This window comes from Pseudoliparis swirei, chromosome 21 (assembly GCF_029220125.1).
Source record: "Pseudoliparis swirei isolate HS2019 ecotype Mariana Trench chromosome 21, NWPU_hadal_v1, whole genome shotgun sequence".
NCBI lineage: Eukaryota > Metazoa > Chordata > Actinopteri > Perciformes > Liparidae > Pseudoliparis > Pseudoliparis swirei.
The window spans coordinates 11,559,200-11,586,748 of NC_079408.1; the positions used below are offsets into that span (position 1 = coordinate 11,559,200).

At 43.9% G+C, this 27,549-nt stretch overlaps 1 protein-coding gene across 5 annotated transcripts; it reads left to right on the forward strand.

The window, feature by feature from the left end:
• Nucleotides 1-164: 164 nt before the first annotated feature.
• Nucleotides 165-27,549, forward strand: LOC130211977 (protein Dok-7-like). Of its 5 annotated transcripts, none has more exons than XM_056443021.1 (13): nt 165-224; nt 332-377; nt 1,559-1,789; nt 4,371-4,571; nt 8,912-9,031; nt 12,976-13,077; nt 13,493-14,265; nt 15,947-15,995; nt 16,183-16,698; nt 17,465-17,553; nt 19,833-19,902; nt 23,268-23,459; nt 25,286-27,549. In XM_056443021.1, the coding sequence occupies exons 1-13, from the start codon at nt 171-173 to the stop codon at nt 25,420-25,422; spliced, it is 2,580 nt and encodes an 859-aa protein (XP_056298996.1). In that variant the 5' UTR covers nt 165-170; the 3' UTR covers nt 25,423-27,549. The 5 variants fall into 5 exon arrangements, with proteins under 5 accessions (XP_056298996.1, XP_056298997.1, XP_056298998.1 ...); XM_056443022.1 differs by having other exon boundaries at nt 16,186-16,698; XM_056443023.1 differs by lacking the exon at nt 23,268-23,459.

Below are 27,549 nucleotides of genomic sequence, written 5' to 3' on the forward strand. Positions count from 1 at the left end.
AGGCCGTTTCACACGTGCCTCTCTGGCTGCGGGCGAGACAGAGAGAGAGACAGAGAGACAGACAGAGAGAGAGACAGAGAGAGACAGAGAGAGAGAGAGAGAGAGGCTATTTTGAAAGTGACCCCTCATTCAGGCAGCGACTGAGCAGCTGTCAGGAACCATGACTGAAGATGACGGATTCTGTTGTAGTGGAGGGATATGCCAGACTCAGAGATGGGAAAAAGGTGCCTAGCGGGTCAATATGTGTTGGCAGAAATACCGCAATGCACTTTCGTCTGTGCTTCAAAAGAAAAAAGAAGTTTGTCTTTTACTTTTGCTTTTTTTTTCACAGTGGAAAACTAGGTGGCTCGTCCTTCGCAAGCCGTCGCCTGTAGCAGGTAAAACATTTTTTAAACTAGTAGTATCAGCGGTCACTTGTTGCACATATCATCTTGGTTTGTTACAGACTCTTTGATCTTTTGGCGCATGCGCATGTGTCCGCTCTCCGTGTTGACGAGGCCTGCTTCCAGCTCTCGTCTCTGGGCTCAAATGAAGGCTCAGAGCGATTTAGAGTTGGTAAAAGTGAAATGTAAGAACGAGTTCTCAAACCTGTTGTTGTCTCTCAACCTTTTTTTATAAAAGTGTCAACGGTGCATGAGAAAGTCGAGTTGTAAACGCTTGTTTTTGTGCTAGGAAAGACGAAGAGAAATGTAAGTTAAAGTGATATTCGGACACATTCAAAGCAGAAGCTACATATATATTGTTAAACAAGTCCAAATGTTGACAGTAAACGAGTTAAACGTCCTAAATGTCATTTGAAATGAGCGTTTATCAGTGTATTTATTAGCATATTATAATACCACTGCTACGATGACACTGTTTCCTGCGTTGTGACTTCAATGTGTCTGTGTGTTACCTCACTGTTGATGTAATTTTTCCACAGATTAGATTTTGACATTCAGAATTCTTACTGTACTATTTCTGTCTTCACGTTCACCAGCTTCCTCAAAGTGGATTTGCTTAAAGAACGAGCCCGCCTGTATTTATAGAGCTGCACGAACTTGTTATTTAGTCCCATTTACTGGGGAGCTTTCAGCTGGCCTCAAGTTGAGTATCCAGAGCCCTTCTGGCCCTTCTGGCCCTTCAGGCCTCCTCGCATGTTGTGAATAAGAAACGAGGATTGAAAGTGACACGGTCTCTGTATTGCATTACACAGAAAGGTGTGTTTGGAGATCTTAACATGCTCCACAGATTAGACCGAGACCCAGATCTCTGATGTCCCTGTTATCACAGCTGTCTGCACCCAGGCCCCGTATGGGTTACAAGTTATGTGTGTGTGTGTGTGTGTGTGTGTGTGAGTGCAAAGGAGTGTGACACACACACACACAGGGTCTTGTTTTGTCACTTGACACTGATTGTTTGAAGGTGCCAAAAGACCCGCAGGACACTGCAACCGCTACCGTGTGTCAGACTCCATCGTATGTACGATGCACTGTAATTACAAAAGAAGTGTAACGTTAACCGTTAAAGTAGGCGAGGTATTCTTTCTCTCCGCCGTTGCTCTCCCCGCCTCCTCCAGACTGCCTCCTGCTGCTGATTTTCAAGGACAAGTCGGACAAGGCGCAGGGCCACAAGGAGAGGGCCAGCGTCACCTTGCAGGAGATCTGCGGCGTGGAGGCGGGACAGTGGTACGAGGGCGTGGCGTTCACTCTGGCCATCCTTTGCCTGAAGCAGGCTGCTCTACTGGGCTTCGACAGCAAGGAGGCCCTGCATGCGTGGGACGCCCGGCTGCGCTACAGCCTCGGCGAAGGTGGGGAGCTCTGCCTGTGCTTTTGGGTTGTTCGTGTTCTGTCCTTTTCACCCGCCGGTGCTTTTTTTTTAAAGAAGTGTGGCTGATTTGACCGCGCTGGGATCAAAGCAATTCTCTACAAGCCGATTGGTTCATCCGCCGCGCTGCCGGGCTATCGGTGTTTGAAATGTACCCGCAGAATATGAAAAGTCCCCCTGCAGTTTTTCCAAACTTATGCAAAGAAACGGGCAACTTTCATCACAAGTTAGTGTATTAGCCCCTTATTATAGTGTATTAGCCCCTTAGTTTTACAGTTCATGGTGCAAATTCTTATTCTAAAGTAATGCCGAGTCGTCATAGTGGCAATTATTAATTCTGTGTTGGCTTCTTTTGACTTTGCGAGATGAAATAAGTTGAAGTATTTATGATGTTTTTTTTTCTTTGAGGTTCTGGATGGATTTCTAAACTGCTGTTGGCCTTGTGAGGCTTTTCTGATGAGAATAAATGGAAACACACTTTCTAGTTAAAATGTCATCAGCCTGAGAGATGAAAACACTTTTAATGAAGATGCAGGCTGGACAGAGCCAAGAGGAGGAGTTGTGATTGTTGTACTTATTTTTGATGGGATGGATTAACCAAGATTTAAACAGATAAAAACAAACACATTAAAGTTGTTGCACGGACGTGTGGTGGCTAATACAGCAAGAGGGTCCCGGGTTCGATTCCTGTGTCTTCTTTCTTTCCGGTTCTCCTTCTCCCACAGTCCATCCAGTTTAGGTTGATTGATAATAAGTGTGGATGTGAGTGTGAATGGTGTCTCTGGTATTAAGTAGATCACATTATGCAAAGTTTTTATTGTCGTGGATGGTCTTTTTAAAATGTTTAAAAAGTTTAATACAACATGTATAATAATAATATTAATAATAATAATAATTAATATTATTATAATAATTATAATAATAATATTTATTATTATTATACATGTATTCAACTTTTAAAAGTTTATTATTATTTTATTATTATTATTATTGTTATACTTATTATTATACATTATTATACAAGACATTTTGAAAGTAAAATAGTCTGCTGAAACAAATAAAATGCTTAAAAAAAAAAAAAAAGATTTAAAAGACTGATTCTACAGTCCACTGTGTGGATTTATGATATGAGTTCTACAAGTGATAAACAAATAGGCGCTAATTATAGCATTGGACTGTTCGGCTGCTGGCTGGAGTCCAGCTGAATTTGAAGGCAGCCACTAATCACCGTGTTCTGGGACCTGACTGGCAGAGGACACGGAGCTGAACACACACTCGCAGTTGTTCCTTCCAGCCCGGAGCGCGTGAACATACCTGCGTTCGCCTGCTCTTACGGCTGCACCTGTGTGTTCCGAGAGAGACGGATACAAGTGTGTGTCGTCCTTGAATGTGTGTGTGTGTGTGTGTGTGGAGGTCTGCACAAATGTCACATGTGAAACGAGACATGTGTAACCTGTGCGATGGCGTTTCCTCCTCATCGCCTCCATCAATCTCACCTGGCGGTGGAAGTCCGGACACGAGCTTCGAATGAAGCGCAAAGCTCGTCGTTGTAATTTGACATCCAGCCGTCCTCATCGGTTTCTTATTAGCGACTGGAAACAGATTACACAGATGTTTTTTGGCGGGCTGCGATTGGTTGCATTGGGCTTCAGGTCCGCTGATGTCATCCTCCGTCTGCAGCTGTTTCTCCTTTTTTATTGTTTCGCGAAATTAAATCCGTGTGGAAGTAATCATTTTGTAAGGACACTGCGTATATAACCGAAATGCAACTATTTTGCAACAAACTGAGCCTGCAGTAGTAGACCACAAAAACACTAAAGCACTAAAAACACTAAAACACTAAAACACTGCACCACTTTTCACTTTGACACTTTAATCTGTGGACTGGTTTCAAGACACTAAATTACACACTTTTATTCCGTCTGTATATTAAATATTTCTCTTGTATTTTTTGTTGTATTTTTTGAGAAATACAGTGTGCCATGTATGAGAATGCATGCAAGGATATGTTGATATGTGTGTGTTGTATGTGTGCGCTGTAGCTCAGTGGGGTAAGAGGGCCGTCCTGCAACTGCAGGGTTGTGGGTTCGATCCCCGCTCTCCCCATTAGTTGCAAGTCGAAGTGTCCTTGAGCAAGGCACTGAACCCCCAGTTGCTTCCCGGGCGCTTCACCGCAGCCCACTGCTCCTTAATAACTAAGGATGGGTTAAATGCAGAGAACTAATTTCCCCTTGGGGATTAATAAAAGTGTATATTCTATTCTATCATGTGAAACGTAAATTTAATTAAAAACAGAGCTCAAAACACAAAGAAAATCTTCTTTTTACTCATTTATTTTTGCATTTGTCTGCATGCATGCATGGTTTAAACTGCAGTTTACAGTAATACCTGCACACCTCATTACACTGAACATCAAATGCGTTAAAAAAAGAAGCTTTCAACCCTTCTAAGGCCGACTTTTCATCGGTCAGCAGAACGCTGCTGGAGAGCCACGAGAAAAGTCTCTGAAGAGTCTGCGTTGGAATCGAATGTCCGGTATCACTGTTTGGTCCTCTGCTCTTCAGTTCATCGATTCGGGGTCGGAGTCTTACCGGGGACCAAGTTAGAGAGCGGACCCGCAACTCTTCATCTGTGCAACAACCTGCTCGCTCTGGCCAGGGACGTCCCCCCCGTCATCATCGGCCACTGGAACCTCCCAGACCTGCGGCGCTATGGGCCCGTCCCCCACGGCTTTGTGTTCGAGGGAGGATCGCGATGTGGTTACTGTGAGTGTTTCGCTCTTAATTGTGTCGCTCTTGTGCTACTTTTAGATGTGTGAAATGGTAAATTGGCTATTTAGCTCTTATGTTGCTTCAGAATCTGGTATTTCTTCTTCTTTCTTTTTTTTGCAGATGGTTGTACATAGAAATCAAGATAATTGGGGTTTAAAGAGCACACTTGTGTTTGGGAAGTATGCGGGGAACTAAAGGAACTATAAATAGTGATGCGTTTAATGAGCAATCCCAGTGAGTGGTTGACGAAACGGGAGGCTTAGAAAGAAAGAAAAGAAGATTAATAAATCGTCTGGTTTTCCCAAAAAACAAACTATATCTTTTAAAAGTTTGCCTCCTTGGATGACATTTGTCTGGGTTTAAATAAATAACGTCAGACCAACACTATCTTCATCACGTCATGATAATAATTGCGAGAGTCAAATTGGGTCATGCCATTAATGGCTCATTAGATAAGGATACGAGCCCTCATAAAGCCGTGAGCGGGGATGATTCATTCCACGGTGGCCGTGAGAGAGAAGCTCCCTCCCAGGACCACGATGTCACGAGTCGTGGATGTTATTCAGACATTCAGAAGAAGGGAAAAGGCTTCTGGTTTGTCACGTTTTCACTCAGCGAAATATTAATTATTATATATTTTTGTCTTTTCTTTCTCTCTCCACAACCTAACGGATGGGTTTTTATTCCGTGGATTGTTCACGTTAGCTTATATTTATATCAGATGAATGACTAAAAGCTCAGCATTTCCACATGTATCTGTTCCATTTTGACTTCTCCGCTCGCTGGCTGAATAGTTTTCATGCGCTCTTTAATTTCGGCACATGGTGAGTGTGTTGCACCTGACCCAGTTGCCTTGGAAACTGAGACGTGTCCTCTGCCGTCGGCCAATCACAGCTGGTAGTTTGTTGGTTGTTGTGACATTAGATATATTTCAATGTCACACCAATTCCACATCCAGTTTGTATCATTTTGCGAAAAACAATCGTGTGTCGCTTGATATTTTCCTGCTCCGCACTCTTCAGTTGGCCGATATGTGGTTAACTCCCTCATGTGGGTCGTTTGGTTTACTCGGATGAGTCATGGCAAACACACGATAAACATGGCAGTCCGATATCTCTCAGTCCTCTCTGGCTGGAGAGAAACAAACTGCTGCTTTATGACAACAAGAAACCTGCAGGAGGAAATGATCCTTTATTAATATGTGCCTAGAACTCAACATCATGCGTCACTCTTGTGTGTGTGTTTGTTTGTGTGTGTGTTTGTTTGTATGTTTGTGTGTGTGTGTGTGTTTTTTTCTGTGTTTGTGTGTGCGTGTCTGGTTGTGTGTTTGTGTGTATGTGTATGTGTTTGTTTGTGTGTTTGTTTGTGTGTGCATGTGTGTCTTTGTGCGTGTGTTTGTGTGTTTGTTTGTGTGTGTGCGTGTCTGGTTGTGTGTTTGTGCGTGTTTTTTTTCCTCTGTGTTTGTTTGTGTGTGTGTTTGTGTGTGTGTGTGCATGTCTGGTTGTGTGTATGTGTGTTTGTGCGTGTGTTTGTTTGTATGTGTGTGCGTGCGTGTCTTTGTTTGTGTGTGCATGTGTTTGTTTGTATGTGTGTGTGTGCGTGTGTGTGTGTGTATATTTGTGTGTGCGTGTGCATGTGTGTATTTGTGTGTGTGTGTACGTGTCTGGTTGTGTGTTTGTGTGTGCTTGCGTGTGTGTGTATTTGTGCGTGTGTTTGTTTGTGTGTGCATGTGTGTTTGTTTGTGTGTGCGTGTCTGGTTGTGTGTTTGTGTGTGTGTATATTTGTGTGTGCGGGCACATGTGTTTGTGTGCGTGTGTGCGTGTGCGTGTGTTTGTGTGTTTGTGTGTGTGTATATTTGTGTGTGCGGACACGTGTGTGCTTGTGTGTGCGTGCGCGTGTGTGCGTGCGTGTGTGTGTGTGTGTGTGCGTGTGTGTGTGTGTTTGTGTGTGTGTTTGTGTGTGTGTGTGTGCGTGCGTGCATGTGTGTGCATGTGTGTTTGTGTGCGTGTGTGTGTGCGTGTGTGTGTGTGTGCGTGTGTGTGCGTGTGTGTGTGTGTGTGTGTGTGTGTGTGTGTGTGTGTGTGTGTGTGTGTGTGTATCCCGGGGTAAACTCCAGTTTACGTCTTGGAACAGACATGAAGCCGTTAAAGCAGGAGGAGTGCACGTCAACACCTGGAGGGGACAGAGAGACGCGAGAGGAACGCCAGAGACATCAGAGCTCCAGACTCACGGCGACCTCGCCGGGAACACGACCCCTCAGTGCGCGCCGTGTGATTTATTTAGCTCCATTCAATCTCCCAGCAGCGCTTCACCGGCGCGTTAAAGTCCAGAAAGACGGTCAAAAGGGAAAGAAAGGGAAACGTGCGTCAACGTGAAGGTGCACATGAGCGCCGGAGTGTTGAAGGCGGCTGCATTCCTGTGACCTGTGACCTCTCAGCACAGCTCACCCGCCGCAGAGGGAGCAGCGGCGTCACGGCGTCCAACAGCTCTCTTGTAGTAGAAGCTGGATTCGCCCGTTTTTGAGATTATCCAAAATGATTCTAGGGTTTTTTTTCGGGCCGAGTAGCCAACGTGTGAAAAACCTCGGTTGGGCCAATGGGGAGCAAGTTGTTGTAAGTCAGTTTGAGAATCGTAGAGCCGGTGTGTGTATGTGTGTGTGTGTGTGTGTGTGTGTGTGTAGTGGGAAGCTAGTGGTGAAGCGAGATGTGTGTCATCGAACAGGTTGGCGGCAGAAGAGACGCATTAAGCAGCAGCAGTCAGGGGTTGTTCTTGGTGGGTGGTGGAGACCAAAGATGGAGCTACGAGGAGTATTATTATTGTACGTGGACACAAACACAAATAACTACTGATGTTGCTGGATGTCATCTTATGTGTTGTGTCTCTAGCTTTAAAGACCATTACAATAGTTGCGTAGAGGATAGTTCTATTTCATTTATTTGAATATGAAGTTGTTGATTTCAGTATGAATGAAACATTTTTTTGAAAAGCCACACACACAGTTGATTGAGTTCTGGTTTCTTTAGAGAGGAGACCAGGAGGGTCCCCTCGAGTTGTTTTTGTTAAGCGTCTGTCGTAAACTAAATGAGTCTTGCCACCTGTCTGCCACTTTGTTTGTTTGTGCTCTCGTTGTTGTTGTTGTCACCTCATGTCCCGTCCCCTCGCGATGAAACACACAACACAAACAATGTGCTTCCTCAAAAAGAAAAAGATTGGATCCTAACACCGACCGGAGTAGTTTCTGTGCCAGATGAGAGCACAATATAAGACGGATGACTTCCACTTCATTAGATCCCTGTCATCCACATCAGCAGGCGATGCATCGTACATTTGGACGGGTGCAGGCTTTACCGCCGACCTTTGACCCTGCTCACTGCAAGGGGATCGTTGGGAATGTGATGGAGGCCCGTGTTGAGATGGGTGGTCTCAGGGCCAGGGCGACACTTTGACCCTCTAATGGTGACACCTTGGAATGAACGGCCAGTTGCATCGTCAGAGGGAGGTCAGGAGGCCTCCAGGGGCCATGACCTGTGACCTTTGCATCCTCTACATCACCTGTGGTGACATTCTAACTGTATGTGACAGACACACTGGGAGCATCGGAGCCACGACGAGGGCTGCGACTCGAACCTCCATCATCTTTTTATTCAGAAACGCAGCCAGTTCACTGAATCTTTGATCATATGGTTTTCATTATTTTAGTCGATATTTGATTTCAGCAACCTTGTTAGACGTTGTTGTTCTTTTAAATGGCAAAAAAAGTATTTTGGACTAAATAAACGTCGTACTGGTAACTACAATCGAGTGACGCGATGATGTCATTGTTCGCCATCGCAGCTCTAGGTCCTCACTTTGGTCCACTGACTGAAGACTGAAGTATCTCGACAACCGTTGCATTAATATCCGCAAACTGAAAATATTTTCACGATCCTCAGTTGATCAATTCCTTCTGACTTTGGGGATTTTCTTTTTTTTTTGCTCACCATGCGGGTTCTAACTGTTTATTGGATGTATAACCAGGAACTGGAGTTTAAACACAGGATGAATTATGAACAATTTTTATTACCTTAACCTTTTGTCAGGCAATATAATTGTTTTCTTTGTTTCTAGAAATAATTAGCAAATATAAACATGCTAAACTAAGACGGTAAACAAGACCTGTGTCATCGTTGCTGATGGCTGTGAGCGGTGTAACACGCCAACGGGCGAGGTGTGAAAGCCACGCACCTGTCGTCTTGTTCAAAGTGTCCAATCGTGAAGAGTCCCTTTGTTCTGTGTTGTTGTTTTTTATTTGCTGCAAAGACCGACGTGACGCTAACAAAGTCTGCCCTCTACAGGGGCCGGCGTTTTCTTGCTCGCGTCTGCTGAGAGCGAGCAGATCAGCTTTCTGTTCGACTGCATCGTCCGAGGCATCTCCCCCACCAGAGGCCCTTTTGGACTGCGGCCAGTCCTGCCAGGTCAGTACCGGAGGGGTTTAACCCTCTGGAGTCTGAGGTCATTTTCTCAATTTTACACAATTTCTTAACCCTCCTGTTACCGTAGGGTCAATTTGACCCCATTCAATGTTTAATGTCGGTGTTCTGTCGGGTCAATTTGACCCCAGGCTGTTTTTCACTGTGTCAAACATATAAGAAATATCAACTTTTTTATATATTTAAAGGGCTATTTAGGTAGTCAACAAACAAACATAAAGTACCTCACACTTAAACTTGGAAAAGAATATTAATTCTAATAATTTTCTGGAGGTTTTAATTGCTGGGGTCAAATTGACCCCAAGGGTAAAATATGTCAGTAAATATAAAGGTAACAGGAGGGTTAAACATTGAATGGGGTCAAATTGACCCTAAGGCAACAGGAGGGTTAAAGCTGGAAAACCAACCGCTGAGCCACAGAGAGGCAGAAAGATCCGTCGCCTTTAAAGAAAGAAGGTGCATCTCTGTGGGATGCTTATTCGGGTGAATAATAGCCTCGCTGTTGCCAAGGAATATGAAGAAAAAAAACACTTTAGTCGACCGAAATGGTATCAAACATGCACGGCTCCCCCCCGGTGCCTCCAGGGATTATCAGAGCTGTGAGGTGTGCTGCCTTCCTGGAATCCAACCATTTCTGTCAGAATGAGTCAGAGGATTCCTGCGTGGATGGATGGAGGTGCTTTGATGTGACTGACAGCTGTTTTTATGGAATTGGGTAATCCTTTGGAGCAGTTTATAATTTCAGTCAAACGCCCTAACCCCTGACTTAAGTGTACTGTGGTGAATGTGAAGCTACGGGTCACCTCAAACATCAGTGAGAGGGTAACTACTGGACGAGCTGTGGTTATGGAAAGCAAATTGAATTGCAGTCTATGTTTAGTTGAGGCCGAGTTGCAAATAGCCATTAGGTTTTTTATACTCTTGTTAGAGGAGGCGGTCTTGCAAGATTCCCGTTTGTCAAAGATGTCGAGCTCACAGGTCAAAGGACCGACATCTGCGATGACCATCCGTTTGGAATATTTAAAAACTCAGTCTCTAAACCAATGCAATGCATTTTTGTGAGATAACTTTAGCGTTGTTTCTTTAATTTCAAAGCCAAAAGTTTGAAAAGCAAATTAATCCCAAATCATTTTGATAATCGATTATTGATTAGGAATTTCTCGAGCAAAAATATCAAACATTTTGGGCTCCAGCTTTGCAATTGTGACGATTCGCTGCGTTTTTTTGTGTTGAAAACTGATGTCACACCCCAAAAGGTATTTCGTTTTTATGCTGACTCGTTCATCAAATAGTTTTAAAAACCTGATATTGAAAATCGAAGTTTCTTCTCAACTTTGAATTGAATCCAACTCTTGCATTTCGAGTTGCTATTACCAAAACGTTTGTGCAGTGGATCAAGTGACGATGTGAAAAGGATCGACTGTAGTGACGAAGACTCAGAGAGTTATCACCGGACTTTGCATCTCCAGCCCTCAAGTGGCTACATTGCAGTTTTAATTTTTAATTAAACTGTAACTTGACATAAAAATAACCCAGTAGTGTTGTACCGTAGATACTTGGGTATCTTCAAGCTCTTATTCTCATATTTTCCCCATCTCTATTCCCCATATATCAAATAGAATCTGAATATTTGTATTAGAAACCATTTACACTGACACACTGTCCATCTTGTCTGTGTGACTGCTCCCATTTCCCTTATTTTGATAACACATTTGGTCGAATATTACGAAAGCCGTTGAACATTATCTGCTCCTCTGTCGTCGACTTTTAACACCTTCCATGTTCCACACTCGCAGTTTTAAAAGAAAATGTCTCACCCGGCGAACGACTTCGCAGGAGACGTGGACCCGGCAGCTGCGGCCGCTCGGGGATATTCTGGGTTTTCACACATCTCGTCACCCAATCGCAGGTCGCGCTCATCCCCCTGTTATTGTGGTGCGGAGTAGAATAAATGGCAGGGAGGATGTCTGAGGGAGAGCGAGGGGTCAAAGTCACAGGTCACACAAGCGGAGCAGCCAAAGCCTCCTAATCACTCCGGTCATGTATGTAACCTCATCCACAGGATTCCACTGCCCCCCCCCCCTCCCCTCCTCTCTCTCTCTTTTTATACTCGTATTCCTCTCTGCAGCCCTTAATTGTGTCTCTCGTTCTCGCGAGTGCTTCACCTCCGTCCTGGTCTTTGCACTTATTCTCTCCGCCTCTGTTTTCATTCATTGCGGTTATGTTCCCGCGCTCTCTCGTCAGTTCTCGCCTCTCTCCGCCTTTCACTCTGTGTTCGGCCTGCAGGAACGACAGCGATGCCCACGGGGAGCGTTACAGACTCGCACTACTACGTTCGTCTTAAAAAATGTGAAGTAATCGAGGCGAGTTACAGTTACAGTAGGTGGGAAATCCTATTTTGGTGAAAGGGGAGGAGGTATTAGTGGAGCTTAGCTGAGATGAGGTAGCCGCAAGAAATACGGCGTGTGGTCGGCTGCGACACCTGCCAGTCGGAGCGATGTGACCTCACGTCTTTCTGATCCGTGTGATGTTGAATCACATGGACATACATACATACTTCGATTTCTATGCAGCCACGGCAATAACGTGAAATATGTCCGTTTGTATTGTTCACGATATTCACGTTGGACACTGAACGTGCCACGGAGATCCTTGAGTTCTTGAAGCCAACAAGACACACGAGAGCTGTTATCATTTTTGGTCATATTAAGATTACATTATGTATAGTTATGAAATTACATCTAGATATGATGGGAAAACAATAATTTAATGAGAAGGTTCTGGCTGGTTTTAAGTGTCACCCGCATGAATGGGAAGCATTTATATCCAAATGTGTGCACACATTTTAAATGGTTAATATCTCAGTTTGAATCAAACCAGTTCAGATGACGAGTTCACCACTCAGCTATATATCAGTGTGGTGGTTTTCTCTGGCCAATGACAATTCCTAAAAATTGTTAAAATTGGGTTGTTCAGCAGGAATGTGTGTGTGATGTGCTTTTTGGTACACAATAGCAGCACAAAGAGCTTTGGTATTTAAATTCAAGATAAACGTTTAAAATTGACAGAATTCTAAAAATGTAATGTTATTTGAAAGAGGAAAACTCTTTTTCTCCTCCTCCTCGTCCTCCTTCTTCTTCGTCTTCTTCTTCATGAAAAGTGAATGATGCTGTGCATCTTTGGACGCCAGTAGCATAGACAGTTGTTTTCTATATAATATACAAAACAGAAAGATTGAAAAATTATAGGTAGAAGCAAAAAATGCTTATATATTCCTGTCCTAAATTATTATGATCAAATATATCAGATAATTAATATAAAATGAATAAATTCCGAAAGGAAAGCTCAACTCTATAAGACACGGGTCACCAGTGGCTCGCTAAGGTCATCGCACAGTTTGTCCCAGTCTTCAATTGGTTCGTCTACTGCGAGTCAATTTTCCACATGCGGGATGTGAACTTGACCGTATGCAGAGTTCCGGTCCATTTGCCACATTTCTGCCGGGGGCTCGGGGTGGGAAGAGAATCGATCCGGCGCCGAGCGTTGACCTTTCCGAGGCACACGAGTCCTTGAGCGGCACCAACGATCTTCAGCCACAGGACCACGTGGCACCGCCAAGAATAAACCCAGTGGTGTTACACAAACGCCGTTCCGCTGCGTGAGCTTTTCTGTGCTCGTGCGAAGGCCTTTTACACTCTCGCCGAAATCCGCTAGTTAATTATTCTATTTCCCGACGCCACAGCTTGTGAGGCTCTCGTGCTTTAAAGGGTCCCTTCTCGTTTCTCTGGCGTGTTACGGTCCAGAAGCTCCCTGTGTCGTCATCAGTTTGCACGACGCGTACGTTATACGCCTACGTGTGTGCATGTGTGTCTGTGTGTTTAATTAAATTCCCCCGTGGTGTTTTTTTTTTCTCGGGACGCTCTCTCTAGCAGACCCCGGTGCCGGGCAGACGAATTCGGAAGAGAGGCTGAACCACGAGGCCGAGGAGCTGGAGAAGAGGCTGAGCACGCTCTCTCACAGGAGCAGCACAGGTACCGCACGCCACCGCTGGGCTGAGACTCAAAGTACCGGCGGATGAACGGTGAAACTGCGGCTGAAACTTTGGCGATTTTACAAATATTGCTGCTCTGAATGTCAAATTACCCCAAAACACCAGAATCAGAATCATAATTGTTTGACTGCAGCCGTGCCTCTCGCCCACCAAAGACAATTAATGATATATTGGCTTTTAATGATGCTGCACTTATATTAAAATTAAAGATTTCACATGACACACACAGGTGATTTATTGTTCCTATTATGTGGCCAGGGAGAAGAAAACAGACGTAATGATATTATGATGCTTTTAAAATGCTTTGTTGTTGTAATATACATATATTTTGAAAGCTATTGATAATATTAATTCAAATTGCATTATTGTGTGTGTGTGTGTGTCTTTCCTGGCAGTCTCGTCCTCATACTGCCCGTCTGCTGGGGGAGACGACCGCAGCACATCCGGCTCCTCCGACACGTCCAGCCAATCGGACGGCAGTATTGGCAGCCGGCTGGCCATTTGGACCGAGCCGGCCTCCAACCCGTCCGACGCCGTTGGCCACGCGGGCGCTAAAGCGGCGTCACAGGGCATCGAGAAGCTCTTCGTCAGCCCGGGAGGCGGAAGCCGGCCTGTGGCCAACCCCCCCCGGCAGCTCCAGGAGATCGGCCGCCAGAGCTCGTCCGACAGCGGCATCGCCACCGGCAGCCATTCCTCGTACTCTGGGAGTTTCTCCTCCTACACAGGCAGCCTGGACATCACCGCCGGAGAGGACTTCGGGTCCGTTTTCAGCCTGCCTCCCCACTTGGCTCAAGAACTGAGCCCTTGCTCTTGCGTTTCTGTCCCCGGACGTGAATACCAAGTGCCGACGTCTCTCCGGTACCTCTACGACAGCCCCAGGAGTCTGCTCCAGGAGGGAGGCGGGGACGCTAAAGACGATGAACCCTCCACCCCAACGAAGGACACCCCGGCCTCCTCGGGCCTCACAACCGACTCGGCTCAGGAGGATAAAAGCAGCGAAACTCCTGAGAGACAGTCAAAGAGCGAACACTTACAAATCCCTTCAGAGGAGGGTAAGAAACCCAGGTCGGCCTCGAGCGAACAGCCCGACTCCCGTCACACCGCCGGCTCCCTCACATCTGCCTCCAAAACCATTGTGACCATCTGCTTAGTTTGCGGTGGATTTAAGGTAAGTAGAAACATATCCTTCTCTCAGTTGTGATTGTTCTTTTTACCTTCGCATTGAAAATGCGGAAGGTTATGTTTTGATCGCCGTGTATTTATTTATGTATTTGTATGCGTGTTACTCGCATAACTCAAAAAGTATTAAACCGAATCGCATGAAATTTGGTGGGATGATAGGTTATTGTCCGGGGGCCATTTGATTAGATTTTGGGATTGATCGGGTCAAAGGTCAAGGTCAAGGCCATGAAAAGGTCAAAATCTTCTTTTTACCATAGCACGATCCATTTTTATCCAATTGGCATGCAACTAATGCCAAAATGTTCATAATTCAATGCCCAATCTTGTGAGTGCCCGTTCTAGTTTAGAAATGTGTTTACATTTTTTATGTTTTATCCTTTTGCAAGAAACACACTCGGGTCAGGCTCACGATACTCTCGTCGGCCATCTGTTTACTTCAAAGAAATGGCATCCCGCGTGTTCGAACGGTCTCCTCGGCGCGCTCGGTCGTGTCACGCGGCGTCACACAGTAGCAGCTTGTGTGAGCGTCTCATCGCTGGGTCGTCTGCTCCGCCGCTCGTTGTCAATATGACCTTTACGGTACGAAGCCGCTCACAGTCACACGGCCCATCTGTCTCTGACTTGCAGTTTAGACGTCTCCACCTTTACTACTCAACGTCATGCTGTTGAGCTAAAGGGAGAATTCCATGTAATCTCCAGGCTCAATGTCATTCCTACCACCGGGGGTAAAAAGCTTCTCGGTCTGCTCCGTGGGGGTCAGCTGACGGGGCTTTTTCCCGTCATAGAGTTGGTGGTGATTTCTTCTTCTGGGTTGGATTTTCCTTTGCTTCAAGGCTGCAACTCAAGAGGATCATCATTATCGATTAATCTGGGGACCAATAAGGTGGTCGTCACCCTAAAATGTCAGAGAAATCTGAATATTTTCACATATCTTGAGGTTAAGCTCTAGTTTTAATTTGTGTCATTTGAACACACAGATGCAAACTCACCAACTGGGGTCAGTTACATGTCTCGGTCATTGGATATTCTAAACTAATGGCTCCCCCTACTGGTAGTGCATTTAGTTAAGAAACACACATTGCATTTGATTATTTGAATAAGATGTTCTCTTTATCATTGATTATTTTCAGTCAGCCTCCAGTGAACTCAACTCAGTATGGGAGTTGTTACGGATCAGACATGAGCCGTGTGGGAGGTTATTTATCACCTTCGCCTGAGCAACACCATCCACCCTGTCGTGTTCATGGGCTCACAGTTAAAGGGCCAGTACCAAAGAAAACATCAAACCGCAACGAAATACATGTCCATTCACATATTTATACAAGCATTAGGATTCCTTCATAACAATTCATTGTACTCTGATATATCAGATGTTATCAATGTACAAATAAATCTGCTCTCTGTGATGATGTCGTCATCTGACAGCCATGGACACTGAGATAAATGTATTTAAGTGTAAGTACCGAACAGTCCACTGCGGTGAGCTTTTAGTGGATAAGGCTGGCTACATCGTATATTTACTTGTCGTCAACAATTCCATGAAACCATCAAAAGGCTGCGGAAGTATTGAGAGTCCAATTACTGCGCTGTAGGCTTTCGCACTGTCGGTTTCTTTGTGTTGTTTTTTCTTCTCATCAAACCACTTTTGTGTCCTGTTCTATTCTCAGGGGACCTCATGCATCCCTTCCAGGGGTTCAGCGATACCCGCCATCCCAGGTAGGTGTAATCAGTTGAATTAGTGCATGCACACCGCATGCATTGGATCTTGCATGCATGAACCGAGTCGATGCATGTTAGAGAAGAAGAAAAAACATCCATAAAAAGCTGTAGCAGCCAGAGTTTGATGATTTGATCTGGGAGATTTGGGATTTCTTTGCCTCCGGTACATCATATTTTTATCCAGCAGATCAAAGTGTTGACAAATCGCCCTCCACGTCCAGTAAGTACTATATCGCAGTGAGGACAGTTCTGGAGAAACCCTGTGCCTCGCCTCCTGGCTCTGGAAAGATCCGCAGCTTAGAGAAGCCCACGGGGAGGAGAAGGGAGGATTCACCGCTGCCAAAAGAAGGACGAGAGAAATTAGTCAGTCTCTTAGCCGATCTGCTCGGCTTCCCAAATGCAGAGAGGCCGCGCGAGGCGAACGGACTGAGCCTCTATGAGTCGATGAGCCCGGGTTTCACATCTGCATCGACTGGCACCCGCGCGCCATCGCAGGACGCCGGAGCGGCCCTGTATGAAAACTGCTTGAAGTGTCGAGGCGAGCGCTGCCGCCCTCCTCCACGGCCCGCCCCCGCTCAAATGAAGCGCGACGCCAGCGCTTCCACTTTGAAAACCTTTCCAACCGGGCCGCGCCTCAAGGAAAGCCAAGAAGCCGAAGTCGCGTTCAAAGAGACGAACGGTCCAACGGCGCCCGGCGAAGGTAAGAGGCCTCTTCTCCGGTTCCCTCTCCGCCTCACAACAAAGCCTCTACGGTTCCTCCGGCGGCCGTTTGAAGTGGATCTTCTCTTTGTTTCCGTTCTGTTCTTCTTGTCTTCAATAAAAAACAATTTAAAAAAAAATCCTTTCTGGCTTTTTTTGTTTAACCAACTGATTATTTCTCTCTCTTCCTTTTGTCGTCTTGCTAGTACAGCTGAGTTTGAGGACTTTGAAGAGTAAAAGGGATTGAAGTTGTTGTTGGATGAATTTTTAAATTATAAATGATGTATAGGCTCTACGAGAGACGTACATCTCTTAAGAACCCTCGAAACCCAAAAGTTATTTAGTTATTAAGTTATTTACATTGTGAAAGTTTTTATCTCTCGACTACTTATGTGTATATGCCAAGTACATTTTCCAGCTGATATTAGCTTAATACAGATATATCTAGAGAGCAGGACATGGACTGACTAAACGGCTGCATGAATAACCTCTTTGTGATGTCTTGCACGTTATCAATGCAACTCTTGTTTCCAGCAGGGATGCCATTATACATATCTATATTTAAAAAATGTGTTATTGTCAATTGATGATCCGCTGTTATTTGTTCCCACCACTGGATCTGGAGGAATTAATTCATACCCTGAGAACACAGTGTCTGATTTGACTCACAGAGTGGGATAATGATGACGCCTCGGCTGCTGCTGGCGCAAGCGGTTGCAGTTTAATTTCTAATATTTAAAACGGTCTGTGTTTTTCTCTCCCACCAGACAAAAGGCTTAAGAGTAAAGAGGAAAGACGCAGAGCTGATCCTTCTTATGAGATCATGGAGAGTCGGGCGCCGGAGAGGAACCCGGAGGTAGGCCCATTCATAACTGTTAATCCGCTTTATGCTTTTAAACAATGACACATTTTAACTAGAACGGGCACTCGGTAGAGCGCATACCTTCGCATATCACAAGATTGGGCATTGAATTATGAACATTTTGGCATTCGTTGCATGCCAATTGGACAAAAATGTATCGTGCTATGGTAAAAAAAAGATTTTGACCTTTCCTTGACCTTGACCTTTGACCCGATTGATCCCAAAATCTAATCAAATGGTCCCCGGATAATAACCAATCATCCCACCAAATTCCATGTGATTCAAGAAGATTTGACCTGTTCATGACCTTTGACCTTGACCTTTGACCCGATCGATCCCAAAATCTAATCAACTGGTCCCCGGATAATAAACAATCATCCCACCAAATTTCATGCGATTCGGTTCAATACTTTTTGAGTTCTGCGAAAGATTTTGACCTGTTCATGACCTTGACCTTTGACCCGATCGATCCCAAAATCTAATCAAATGGTCCCCGGATAATAAACAATCATCCCACCAAATTTCATGCGATTCGGTTCAATACTTTTTGAGTTTTGCGAATAACACGCATACAAATAAAGAAATAAATACACGGCGATCAAAACATAACCTTCCGGCATTTTCAATGCGAAGGTAACTACAACTTATTGTGCTCTAAATTGAACTTAACATTTTGGGGGCAAAGGTCTGATATCAAGGGAATAATCGGCTTAAGTAACTACAATGAAACATGGACTTGGGGTGAGTAGTTGGTAGCAGTAGTTTTGAACTTCTTGTCCAGTTAGTTATCCCACATGTGGATTGATGAGTTAAGAAAATCTGGATTGTCTCAGTGACGGAAGCAGACCATCAACGGACTGTTTTAAAATGTGTGCAGTCTCTTCTACACTTTGGACTTCTTTGTTGGTTTTTGGTGAGAGACATTGTTCTCCAAGGTGTTTGTTGCTTTGCATTAGGCTAGCATTGGTTTGATCCAATGCAGCTCATTATATATCACGATTTATTGACATGTCATCTCTTTCATGAAAAACATATCCATTATATTCAGTAAATGACATTGATGAGGAAGAAGGGCTTACTGGTTGAACCCGCTCTAGGTTATTGTAGCTCTGTTTAAAGGGACAATTACATATTTCGGGAAATATGCTTTTAAAATGTCAATTTATTTCAATAACATAGATGAGAAAATCGATGCCACTGTATTGCATGTAACTTACGCTAAAACCACAGAATTCTTGTTTTGATGTTACGGTTTGTTTATGGGTCAAACAAACAAAAATAAAGCTTAAAATAAAGTTGATTATTAACCTCAGAGGTGAAGGTTTCTGAAACTTGGGAGCCAGGCTGTATTTTACAACACATTGAACTGGCGTCAGTGGCGTGCGATACAGATAATGTATTAATGCCAGTGTTACATATTCAAAAACAATACAAGAATGTTGTAAATGAAAGTGTACCAGAAGAGGCCTCTCCTGCTGCCACAAGGGCACTGGTCCAACCGGCAAGGTTATAACACCAACTAGAACAATAACAATTCTGAAAATAATTGTAGCCAATAAAATGTCAAGACAATGTAACTTAGATTTATTGTCATCAAAATTGTTCAACATTTAAAAATGTAGCAACATTTTTGTCAGAAAGTATCTCCAAAGTACTTAGAAACATAGCAATAGACACCAATATCATATATATATATATTTTTAAATGGCCAATCGGGCAGATTTGACTAAATACCTCTGGAGAACAACTCCACCAAATGTCACGCTTGTGTTATAATTTTTACGATTCTTATTAAAAAATGCTTTTCTCTGCCCAATAATATAGACAGCAATCACCTGAAGCCCCTTCCAGACATCCCGTTTCAGTCCATTCTCAGTGTGAAGGTGGTCCCGTCAAGGAATCCCTCTTTGTGAGAAAAGTGGCCTCTCAGTGACACTGAAAGCAATATGGCTGCACTCCGCCACCGATTTTCGCACCACAATAGCTGCGCTTACAGAGGCTGTCTAGAATCAAAGATTACACGGCTGCAATTTCAAAGCCACGGTTATCCATCCACAACGATGAACAATTGCAGACAGTGTTTTAAACATGAACGACTCAGCCCAGAGTTCGGGCCTCCGTCCGTCTGTGAACACTCCCGACGTGTCCACCGAGCGGCTGAGGTCAAAGTCGTCGGCGCGCGGTCTTAAAGTAATGCGTTCATGGGTTGCCTGACTTGCCTCGCTTACGGCACATTCGTAATCATCAGTGCGCGTTGTCTGTGTGTCCCGCAGGCAGAAGAGAAAAGCAAGTACGAGCTGATGGGCAGCTGCGGTCAGCAGAGGTTCCTTCACGACACTCAAGGTGAGTGACACCGACACCACGTGGGGAATATTATATATATATATATATATATATATATCAGGTTGTTTTCCTCGACCGGGCAAGTTCAATTATGCAGATTGTCGGTGGGGCAGTCTGAACGTACGATAACCAGGACTCACTTCAACAACAAAAAAAGTTAATTAAATCCATGACTCATGCACTTGGAGTGAACGAGGCTATAAGCACATCCCCGGGTTTTCTTGGTGTGCGTGAAATGAAAAATGAAATGAAGCTCATTCAGGGTCTGAAATGGCAGACTGGCACGAGGCAATGCGTGCACAAGGAACAGACACACACTCCTCACACACAATGTTTACTCAACTCTCTTCAGGGAAATGGACTGTGACGTTGACAGGAAGTTGTTGTCGTAAAGTACGTCGCACACACACCGTACCGTGCTGCATATAGACTCGAAACATGCCGAGCCAGATGCGTAAACTCTTCGGAAATTAAAACGTCGCCAAGTACAGTGTAAGTGGAGATGTTCAAGTCACTAAATTAAAGCAGATTGCTCATATGAACTCGTCTTCACGCAGAGATGGAGCACATGTAGCTGCCATGTGTGGCAGAGCTAACCAACTAACATACTAATATACAGCCCATTTAGATTGGAGAGCAGGATGAGTTGTGGTTGACGAAGCTGACCAGACACAGAAAAGAAAAGAATAATTTGAGGACAGGGGCTCGGGTGGCAAACTGTTCTCAGAGCTATCAGATGAGTCACAGACAGTCAGCAACCTCTCTTTTCTCATTGCGTGGTAGCGGGATCTCTGCAGTGCGGACATTTATTTGCCTATCTGCATTTTGTATTTGTGTTGTTGTAATGCTAATAAACTCGAGTTACATAAGAACTAATAGTGTTCAGAGAGGTGACGTGTGACAGGATACCTGGCCTGATGCCGAGGTCAGAGGTCAGCCGTCGGGAGGCTTTTGGCCACTGAAGCGTCACACAGAAACATGCCCTCAGTCTAATGCACACCTGCTCTAGGAAGTCCCAGCAGCTGTCACCATGTGGCACCAAAGCCATCAGTCATGGTCATGGACCTGCCGACACACACACACACACACACACACACACACACACACACGCGGGACATGTTTGTGGTCCCATATTTCCCATCAACCTGCCTCACAAAGCAGTTAATGGACGGGGACAGGCAAGAGGGGGAAGACCAGTGGCTCAAGTTTCCTGGAGGATGCACTGAAATGATAAAGATGTTGGTGTGACGGTAGTTTGGACCACTTTCCTGAAACAGTGCCGTGAGCAGCTACATCGGGTCTTTTGTGCAAGCTTTAAGAAGATCGGTGGGATGTTTCCCGAGAGGCCGCTGTACTCTGTATAAAAGCGTTTTTTGCGGGATCATTTTGTGTCTTTTTAACATAGTTTGTGACATTTCCCACAAAACTATATGAGGAGCCAGGACAGCAAACAGATGAGGCGATTCATCGGTGATGCAAATGATCGTTAGTTGCAGGCGGTGGCGAGTCAGTGCCGCTGGCAGAAAGAGGCCGGCCCGACCCATTACAGCACTACTTAGGAGCAGAGGAAGGTCCCACGGCGGTTTTGTACGTGTCCACAGTTTTAACAAGCATGTCGAAGAACCACGGCGAAGATAGAAGCATACAAAGACTCTCGCCGGAACCAGAGGTAGATTTGTCCGTTTGCCTAAACACAGCAGTGGAACACCCTGCGAAGAGGACCTGCTCTGTGTACACTCATGGAAACATAGTTATGAATATGATGTTCAATTTCTGCACTGGCCCTTTAACTGCAGGAAGAGCTTGATGCTCATGCAGTACGATGATGATGATGATGATTTTAAACGCGTGTTGCCGACGATCACTGCTGATGTCGGTGACCTGATTTCATCAATTAGTCGACCGTCTTATCTCTTGGTGATTCTACGTAACGTCACCAACACGCGTTCACGTGGCGGTTCTGGAGAACATTGGAAGACGTGTCATGTTGTACGCGGTTGCTCTGAAAGTGAATCAAGAAGACGATGAAGTAAACAGCATTTGTTCTGCTCCTCTTGCCTTTGGGTTGGCGATAGGCGAGGCGTCCTGTATTGACTACAAACCATCAATCAAACACAAGGAATTACATGGAAAACGCACTCAAGGCAACACTGTGGGTGTAATGTGTGTTTGTCGGTGAGGTCGGCAGAACAAATAGAAATCAAGTGAATAGCTGCATCCATGTAATCAGCTGCATAGGTTCTTGAAGCTTTGTTGTTGTTGTTGTTTTTTGTACATTTATCGGAGGCCAATTGTGCCAATGCATCATGCTTTTTAACACTGGTTTACTAATTTCAAATAGAAACTCTGCCAGGGATTTGTACCGGTGTTGGTGTTGCGAGTTTTGGAAAAAAGGAATCTGCTTAAATGTATTGTGTGTTATTATATGTTGTGAGATCTGGCTGCTGGCTCCTCTGTTGTGTCAGTGAACACACAACGTTTGGACATATTTAAAAAAGTTGTACATTAGATATGTAGTGCTGCTGGTGGATTCAAAAGTGTAATAAGTTATGGTTTTACAGCCTCATAATATAAAATGACCCTCATGCATCTGTAATTTATCCCTTGGGCCGAACCAATTGTTCATATTTAGCCTCTGGGTGAAGGGACTTGTGTGGGATACAATGTGTGCCAGCTGCTGATCTCAGATCTGCTGCTGTAGCTTTCTGCTAAAGGGAATATAAAGACTACAATGCAGATGAATAGATTTGAACTTCTGAACATGAGGCTGGTGATAAGGACAGTTTCCTCAAGGCTTTCCAACCAGGACGGAAAAGTCTTCTAGCTTTTGATGAGGGTTATAATAACAAAGCCATATCCTTGATTCAGTCATTGTTATCGCTTAATTAAGGTCATTATGACAACTTATTTAATAATAAAAAAAACTCCTTTTAAACAAGTGCTTTTTTTGTATTGTGTTTCTGGTGGAGCGTATTCCTCTGTGTCATAGAACTCCATTGTTGTCCCAAAAACACCTCTGAATACATGACATTGTTTATTACAACGATCACAGCCAGTGTAGAAAGATGGAAACAAACCAAGCGAAACACTTAATAACCAGCCTTATTATTGTTCTTTGTAATAGTCACCCAGATGCGACTATATGCCCCCATCATGTGTTTATTAAAATGTTTTCTCGACGACTTTGGAGTCTCAGACTGCGGCTTCAAACATGAAACGTGTTAGCAGGATGAACTACTCGTTAGTTTGTGTCACTTCTGGGATTTAGTTGTCAAAAATAAGTTCACGTCTGTTTTTAAAAAGAAGCAAACGACACAAATGAACACAACTCCTGCTCAGCTCAATCAACACTCTTGTATTGACAGCGGCCGTGTCGGTCGGCCCCCCGGAGGCGGCGCTCCCAGAACGGCCTCGCAGCGAAGGTGTGACCTATGTGAATATTCCCGTTAGCCCCACATCCAAGAAGCAGCTCAACTACATGGAGCTGGAGCTGCAGGAGCCTGGTCCTGGTCCTGGTCCTGGTCCCCGAGGGACCGTCGCACATCTCGCCCCTCAGAGTAAGGCATGCATAAACTTTTGATGAGTAAAAGTGATGATGTACATCCAGCTTCTCTCTCAAGCAATTATGACTTTATTGAACTGATTCAGACATCAGCCGTGTTAAACAGAGGCAACGAGCAGGACATATTGTTTATGTGTCGGTACATAGACCTACAGTCGGTATTGTAGACACACGTATAGAACATTTTTTATAATAATTTTACATTATTGTATTCATCCTCTTTTTACTGATTTTGCTTCATATTTTATATACTTCAGCAAACACCCACAACATTAATTTGCTCTTTTTAGACATGGATTAAATCACGCTTTTAATGAACTGGTCTCCCGTATAAATGTTAATCACTCTATCAATCTGTGCAACCGCTAACCAGATGCCCAAATGCTGTAAATCATCACCAACATATACTGGAAATCTATGAATGGACATTAATGCATATCCAGATACTCATTCATGAGGACATTTGGGTTTTTTTCTGATGTGAGCAGGTATTTAATGCAAAGGTTTGAATTTAAAAGGAAATCCACATCCTGAATTGATTGAACTTTACGTAAAAAGGACCTCAGCCTCCACAGCGTACGCGGCTTCCTCATCTGTGCTTGTGTTTCTGATCCCGGAGCAGCTTTGTTAAAAAGATGTTCAAATCCTGCCGACGGAAAAGGAAGCCAACTTAAAACAAACCAGGTTATGAATGCGTAGAGGATGAAAAGTGGCTTAGTCTGTGTTTCTGTTTCCCTTTGTCAGAGTCACTGTCATCGCCCCTCAAAACGAGTCCGTGGATTCCCTTTTAATTTCTCTAAAAGCCAGCCGGGTCCTGGTCTCCAGAGACGCCGTAGTCGATGGACAAGTCGGCTATCGACATTATTGCCCTCAGGAATACGAGGACTCTGTCCAGAGAGAGGTTCATATCTCATATCAGCCATACAGTTGATATCCGGGAGAACGGCGTCCCATCTGAAAGCGGGTCATATCCCAGCTGGCTCAAATGGGATCCTCCTCCAGTGACTATCAAGGTTTTTGCTGGTTGGGAGCGTCTCACTCGTATGTAAAGTGCATTACTTCATAGACCACACTATTCATTTGAATGCAGGGTGATTTCTGCTAACGTAACTCTAACTGTGATGATCAAAGAAGCACGATGTCAGGGTTTTAATCGTGGAAAGCTGCATGAATGCATGAGGGGACATTTTAACAGGCTTCAGCTGAATCAATGCCATATTCTGCTGCTTTGTTCCCCGAGCTCTCGTGTTGGCGTCGAGGGCCGAGGGCCACTCGACTCTGACCGCCCCGTTGTCCTGTTTGTATGGATGTTTTCCGCAGTTCTCCAAAGTAGATTTTTTTTTAAAGAAGCTGAATCAGCAATGCCCTTTCTGCATCCTACAACAAGAATGGGCTTCACCTAATGAAAGGGTTAGGGCTACACTTTGCTGCAGCTAATGATTTTTGAATATGCTAATACACGAGAACTTTCAGTTTACTGTTATATAGGACTTAGAAAAACTGCATATATTCAAATCTGAAAGTGCCAGTTTTGTCTCCTGTTCTTTTCTTTGGCTCTACGATGGAGCCAGATGCGCGTACAGTATTGGTGCCTGGGCTACAGAGGTTGTCACATGACGAGTGGTGGCGAGCAAAGACTTATTGTATCTCCCGTCACATGTTCTGGGGCCTCTGCAGTGAGAACACTTGGGAAGAGAACCACAGTGAAAAGTCTACGTTTTCTAATCAAATGACAAAGTGTTGAATATCAAGTCCCGAGTGACGCCTTTTAAAACGCTCTGACTTACTTCATGCTAAACGTCTGTTTTCGTGTCTCGGCAGGAAAGAGCTCCACCAAGTACGCCCAGATTGACATCACCGCGACAGAGACGGCCCACAAAGTGGGCACGCAGCACGCCCTGGGCCGGCAGGAGGGCCTTCACGCCCTGGACCTGAGGAGGAAGGGGACGCCACACTGAGGCCTTCAGCAGCGCTCCATCTCAGCCGGCTGTTTGGAACGGTGTGCGACAGCAAAGTGTGCAGGAACCAACTCTGAGAAGGTTCTTTTTTTTAGTAGAGACTGTTTCCAAGAAGAGCCTCACCAACTGGTCCTTACTAAGCCTGGTCCTCCCTGCCAGGCGAGTCTTTATAATGGACTAGAAAGGACTATATGGGGAAATTTATGATGGAGGATTGGAGAAAAAGAAAAGGAAATGTCACAGATATTGAGATCCAATAGTTCATGGAGCTGTAATCAGGGTTCGTACGGTCATGGAAAACCTGGAAAAGTCATGGAATTTTAAAATGGTCATTTCCAGGCCTGGAAAAGTCCTGGAAAAAACGTAAACCATAAAAGTTTTGGAAAAGTCATGGAAATGTGTTATAATCACATGTTCATTTACGCGGAGTTTAAAATAATGAATGTGTGTTTTAAAGAAAGACGCTCAAAATATAAGCCGACGTACGCTCTCAATACGCACAATTTTCTAAATTGAGATTTCAGTTTGGTCATGGAAATTTGGTTTAAAGTCATGGAAAAGTCAATGGGTTTTGATTTCAAAGGAATAAAGAATGATCTTCTGACTATTGAGCTGAGTTGGTCATAACTGGGCTCTCCCAGACTGACCTGAGACCAGAAGTAAGCGCTGATGGTGTCCAATGTGGGATCAGGTCTCTGCTACTTTGCCCTCCACCCGTTCTCTGAGAGTCAGACGTCATAGCAAAGCAACCGGAAGACGGAGCACGAGAGTCTGAGCAACGTTTTCAATCTCTTTGAGTGGCATTATGTCAGGAGGAAGATGTGCAAGTCCTGAGCGGAGTCACTGGCCCCAATAGTTGTTTGTATGTTTATATTTAGGGAAACATTTCATCCAGTCTTGCTCACAATGCCAATTTCAGACTGTTAGAAGTTGTCGAAACAATGTGGGAGTAAATACAGGATAACGGAGGCTTCTGCATGATACTTCCGTTTGGCCTGGTGAGCGATGGATTAATGTTCATGATGAACCGAATCTTTGTATTAATAATGCAAAGCAGAGAGGAGATCGAACATCAATGGATTTTATTATCACTCTGTAACACCAAGTGTAGCCCATATTTCACTGGCCATCATTTATCAAACTTGTGTATTTTAAGTTTTCTTTTTTTACTCTAAAATGGTTAAATATTTGTCATTATTATTCCTAATTTTGTGTGTACACATAAGCATTTCTACTAAAAGTAAAATAGGTGTTAAGTGTTTTGAAGGGGTATCTTAGTAGCCCATTGTAGTCCTTGTTTTAGTCTCATGCTGTACTGTGATTACACTTTATTTTCATATCTGTAAATACATTTTCTTTATATTTAGATGATCTGGATTGTTATGAAATATACATGTAAAGACATTATGTATGTACAGAAATGATGAGTTCAAATAATGCCATTTTTCATGTAAAGTATTTCTAACATAATAACTTAGATGGGAAGGTTCAGTAATGTTAGAGCTACAGTAGGTCATATATATCATGTATGGGACTTTCCCCCATATACAGCTGTTAACCGGTTTGGTAAGGTGTTATTATTATACAAAGCATCTTTTAATTATTTATTTTCATTCAGCACGAAGCATTTGAATAACTGAACTAGAGTATTAATGTAATTACAGCTGTCCCATTTTTTTCAAATTATATGCAAAATGTTAACTCCTGAAATAATTAAACTCTTAAATTGTTAGTAAGAAAGTTATGAATTTGAAGGTGTTAAAAAAATGAAGCCAATACAAATTGATGGATAACATATACTATAAAATGACTTACAAAATAATTAAATTAGCTAATGAATCATTGAAGTCACCAGAATGATTTGGACTTTTGGAAAGAATCATTAAATAAATGTAAAATGCTTTGAGTTATAACTTGACGTTAATCCTTTAAGTTACGTGCCTGCCTGTATGCTAAACATCCTTTGATGTCAGATGTCTAAAAGTGTTGGCTCATACCATTCTCATAAAAGAGGTCATCGTACAGTATGCATTTAAAAAGACAGAAAGAATGCCATAATGATGTTGTGAGAAGTCATGTTGTATTATGTCATCGTAAAGTATTTTATAAAAGTCTAAAAAAGTCAAA